The 4,914-nt window shown below is 58.1% G+C and overlaps 1 protein-coding gene across 1 annotated transcript; it reads right to left on the bottom strand.

Annotated features, from left to right (window-relative positions):
- Positions 1-3,557: 3,557 nt before the first annotated feature.
- On the bottom strand, positions 3,558-4,540 carry LOC138101897 (zinc finger protein 3-like). The gene has a single exon (XM_068999650.1). It carries the CDS (start codon positions 4,268-4,270, stop codon positions 3,698-3,700), a length of 573 nt encoding a protein of 190 aa, XP_068855751.1. The 5' UTR covers positions 4,271-4,540; the 3' UTR covers positions 3,558-3,697.
- Positions 4,541-4,914: the final 374 nt, after the last annotated feature.

Raw genomic sequence — 4,914 nt, 5'->3', positions numbered from 1 at the left:
CCGGGGATCGCATCCCCCATCCCCCAGAGCGTGTGTGCCCCCCCGGGACCCCCAGCCCAGTGTCAGCCCCTTTGCTCTGCCCACAGAGCTCCTGAGCCGCCGGTGGCCGCAGCCCCTCCCCGTGGCCTCGGGCCCGGCCGGGACCCCCTGCTCCATCCCCGCGCTGATTTTGGGGGGGGTCGTGTGTCCCCCCCAGCCCCACTTTCACTCTGCCCCCACCCGGCTGCTCTCAGTGTTCCAAATAAAGCGTCCCAGTTAGGCCCGGTCCCGTTTACTGGGGCAGTGGGGAGGGACTCTGGGGAACCCCGCAGGGGAGCTGAGATCGGGGGAGCAAAACTGGCCCCAGGATGGATCAGGAATGGGGCCATTTGTCCCCACCCCCCACTCTGGGTGCTGGGAGCCCCCGGCTGCGGGTGAAGAGCTCTTGGGTGAGTGGGGAGGGGTGCAGGGACGATGGGAAAGGTGTCTGAGAGGGGGATAAGGGCCGGGGGGACAGCGAGAAAGGGCTTCCCATGAGAGTCCCTTCGTTTCCCCATCACTTCATCTCTTCAGCTGTTCCCTGGGGCTCTCGGGGGGGCAGAACCTCACGGGGGGGGTCCCCAAACCCCTGTCCCTCCCTGGGGGTCTCATGGGGGGTTCCTCCCCACCCAGCAGCTGGTGCTGAGGCGGCCGTGGGGCAGAGAGGGGTGGGAAAGGGGTGTCCAGGGGGGTCCCTTGAGCTCCCAACCTGCTGAGGGGTGCTGGGGGCTGCTGGAGGGGGGCACCCCCTGACCTGTCTCCCACACAGGTGTGTTCCATTCCTGGGGAAAAGCCCACTGGCACTTCCTTGATGACAACAACTGGGTGAAGTTCATGGACAGGAACATCTACAACTGGGAGCAGTTTGGGCACAGGGGATACCCCAAAATTTGGAGGTGGGATGGAATTGTTTTGAGGTGGAATCGAGCCCTTTGCAGTGGGATGGAGTCGCTTTGAGGCACCTTCGATCCCTCTCGGCTTTTGGGGTGCAGAGCTGTGAGGGACTGAAATGTTCCGGGTTAGTGGCTCAAACCATTGGCCACCGGCAGCAGCAGCGGGGCCTTTGCTGGCCGTGGGCACAGGGAGCGCCCGGGGGCACAGGGGGGGAACACCCAGCCCGGAGGGGCCGAGCCGGGCCTGGAGCCAGGGAAGGGCAGAGGCCGATGGGAAGCAGATCCGGCCAGGTGGGACAGGGCTTTGGAGCAGGGCAGCGCCCTCCCTTACACAACTGGCCCAGCTCTGGGAACCCGCCCGGGCCAGGCCCGGGACATGCACACAGAGGGCTGGAGGTTGCCATCCCTTCGCATGGGCCATGCCTGGCTCAGCTGCGCTGCCGGGAGGGGCAGGGCCATGTCTTAGAAGGGGCCATAAACCATCAGAGCCCCCAAAGTGCCCCGGGATCCACAGTGTGACATCGGACACTGCAAAACTCCCCCGGGGGAGGTACCTGGGTGTTCACCCAAACCTGAACCTGTATTAACCCACCGAACTTGGAGTTTCCGGGGCTTCCCCAGCCCCCACGGGATCCAGCCTGGGACCATCACTTACACCAAGGACAGCGACATTGGAACAACCAAAACCAAAAGTTTTGTTCCTGATCCAGGGCTGATGACTGTGTATCCTTCTACTCTCATACTTTCTTTGCCCTTACACGTTTCCTAAGTGTTACTTTTATGCTTTTAATATTACTGGAGATGGTAACCAAAAGGGCTCCAAACCCCCTTCACACAGCAACCAAACTGCTCTGAAATAAACCCTACAGAGATATATTTATAAACACAGATCTTTCACTGTTGTTTCACTCTAATCTGCCCCAGGGGAGCCATGAACCAGACCCTGGGTCACCCTCGCCTTCAGGGGCGGGGCGGAACAGGAGCCGGACACGGGGGAAGCTTCTGGAAGCTGCTCAAGGAAGCCACCCCTGGAGGCCCCCTATTTCCAAAGCCTGGCCATGCAAACCCAGGACACTGGATCCAAACATGGATCACTCAGACGGGGGGCACCAGGGCTCTGCCTGTCGTGGTTTGACGCAGCTGAGCGTCAAGCACACGAAATCTGTTATTTTTCACAAGAGGAAAATAAGAAAATATTGATGAAAGCTAGAGAGCTGCGAGGCAGAACAGGTTCAAACTTAAACAGTTGCTGTACAAAGAAAAAGTTTATTACCAACAGAATTAAAAGTAAAAAGAAATAACAAGAAATTAAAGCAAACCTCCCCTCTTCCAGCACCTCCCTCCTTTTACCCAACTCGCAGAAAGGAAGCAGAACATGGGATTTTAGTCAGTGTTGCAGTTCTTGAACAGTCTCCTTGTTATGCTTAAGGAAAAAAGGGTTTTCTTCTGCATCACGTGGTTCCCAAAGTGCCACCAACAGCAGACCCGCCCGGGAAGAAACAATCTGCTGTGGTGTAAAACATCTCTGCCCTGAAAAATCGCACAATTCCTTCACACTGCCAGACATGGGCCTTCACATGGGGTTATTAATCTTTTTAAGGATAAATTACTTTGGTCTGAACACAAAGGGTTGGGTTGTTTTTCTTCTTTTTGTGACAGGAAGTCTCTAAAAGCCTCTCAATACTTCTATATAGCCTGGCATAGGCACTTTTCATAATTTTCATGGGCCAGGGGTGAACTTTCCATCCCTCCATGTACTCCAAATGGATCAAAGAGCCAAACAGTTTGTGATATTACAGTTTCTTACCACGGCCTGCAGGAAGTTTTTTAAGCTGCGCACGAGAATCGCGGCACCGCCCTCTTTTCTCCCGTCGCCATTTCCAGCTCCGTCCCACAGGACTCACTTTCTCTTCTCTCTGGCTCCGAAGCCGCCACGTTGAAGAGTGTTCTTGTTCGGGCTCTACGGTGGAGAAAGCCTGGCTCCCTTTGTGCTGCTGGCTGCGTGGTGTCCTCTTCAGTTCAGCGCGGAGTGTGCTGGCTGCAGACAGGAGGCTCCGCCGGCTCCCGCTGGCTCCGCCGGCCCCGCGTGGAGAGGAGAGGGACCCGCCGGTGCCAGGGAGCCGCGCCGGATGGGTTTAGCTGTGTGGCACTCCATGGCTGGCTTTAGCTGCCTGCGGCTCTGGGACAGTTCCCCCCCAGCAGTGACACAGGGTCTGTGCTGCGGTGTTAGGAAAGGAGGGGGTGCAGGGGCCCTGACCCGGCGGGGCCCGGAGGCTCCAAGGCCCCCCCAACTTCCGGCAGGAGAGCTGGAACAAAAGGAATTCCCGCCATTCCGTGTGGTTTAAATAAGAAAACGGAGGACCCCCACAAGCCCCTCACAACCCCCGGGACTAAGCTGGCCTTTACTGGATGCCAGGAGACACTAAAAACTCTCTGTCCCTGCCCTCTGCTACTGCACAGCGACAGGAAGTACAAGGAAAGGTCCAGGAGCTGAGAGAAGGACCAGGAGAGATCCCACCCCGAGCACTGGCACGGGCACAACAGAGCCAGCCTGGGCACAGGGAGGGAATTTATTACCAACCAAATCCCAGCAGCACAAGGAGAAGGCAAAGAAATCTCTCCAACACCTTCCCCCCACCCAGCGCGGATCACCCGGAACGGGGGTCACCAGGGCTCTGCCCCACGGGGGTCACTGGGGATCATCCAACGCCGATCCTCCCACGGGGGATGGAGCTGGAGCAGCGCACGAAGCTCTTCCTGTACTCGGGGCACTCGCAGGGCTTCCCTCAGTGGTGCCTCCACTGGTGTTTGGTCAAGTTTGAGCTGCTGGAGAAGCTCTTCCCACACTGGGGACACTCGTAGGGCCTCTCCCCAGTGTGGATGCGCTGATGTTCGAGGAGGTGGGAGCTCCTCTGAAACCTCTTCCCACACTCAGAACACTCGTAGGGCCTCTCCCCAGTGTGCATGCGCTGGTGGTGTCTCAGGCTGGAGCTCCACCCGAAGCTCTTCCCACACTGCAAGCACTCATAGGGCCGTTCCCCGGTGTGGACCACCTGGTGCTGGATCAGCTCGGAGCTGCTGGAGAAGCCCTTCCCACATTTCCCACACTCATAGGGCCTCTCCCCAGTGTGGATCCTCTGGTGTTCCCTCAGACGAGATTTGTAGCTGAAGCCCTTCCCACATTCCAAGCACTTGTGGGGCTTCTCCCCACCCTGAGGCTTTTCCCCCACCTCCGAGCTCCCCCTGGATCTCCGGCTGCCTTCCTGGCACAGGGGGGCTCTTTCCTCCTTGGATCTCTCTGGGCTGCGTTTGCAGCCCCTCCTCATGCGGCATCTCCGAAGCTTTTCCTCCTCCTCCATCCAGCCACACCTTGGGAATGACAAATCCTGGATTGGGGAAACAACAAGGGGTGAGCGCCTTGGGCTGGGGGTTCCTCCTGCCCAGGTCCATCACCCGGCATACTGTGTTCATAAAAACCTCCAAAACACCAAGACTCAGCCCAAAATGCCCCCAGACATCAAGACACAGACCAAAAACTCCCAAAACATCAAGATTCAGAAAAAAATCCCTCCAAAATATAAACACATTCAGCCCCCACAAAAAAACCAAAGCACCAACATAGAGCCCAATAAACCTCAGAAACACCAAGATTCACCCACGGGAAAATTGTGGATCCCCCTCCCTGATCACCTGCTGGATGGGGGGGGCAATGCTCCTGGGGCTGGGGGGAGGCTGCAGATACAGCGAGTGCTGGAACCTTGCGGCGCCTCCTCTTCCTGCTCCTCCTCCTCCTCCTCCTCTATCCCTACTCTTCCTCACACTCCTCTTCCTCACACTACTCCTTCTCCTGCAGAATCCCACCTGCTGCTCCCACGGGCATCGTTTCACCATTCTGGTCTCCAGCCCTGCTCCTCCAGCCTTTCTCCTGCTCCCCCCAGGCCCAGCACCCAGCCCTGGCTCGCTCTGCCCCCCAGAGCTCTCGGATCGCACAGCACGAGCAGCG

The sequence above is a fragment of the Aphelocoma coerulescens genome, unplaced genomic scaffold, assembly GCF_041296385.1.
Source record: "Aphelocoma coerulescens isolate FSJ_1873_10779 unplaced genomic scaffold, UR_Acoe_1.0 HiC_scaffold_56, whole genome shotgun sequence".
Lineage (NCBI taxonomy): Eukaryota > Metazoa > Chordata > Aves > Passeriformes > Corvidae > Aphelocoma > Aphelocoma coerulescens.
Note: the sequence above shows the minus strand (reverse complement) of the source record. Positions and strands in the feature narration are given on the sequence as shown.

Coding starts and splice junctions, on each gene's coding strand:
- LOC138101897 (XM_068999650.1), bottom strand. CDS start 4,270: ATGGAGGAGGAGGAAAAGCTTCGGAGATGCCGCATGAGGAGGGGCTGC.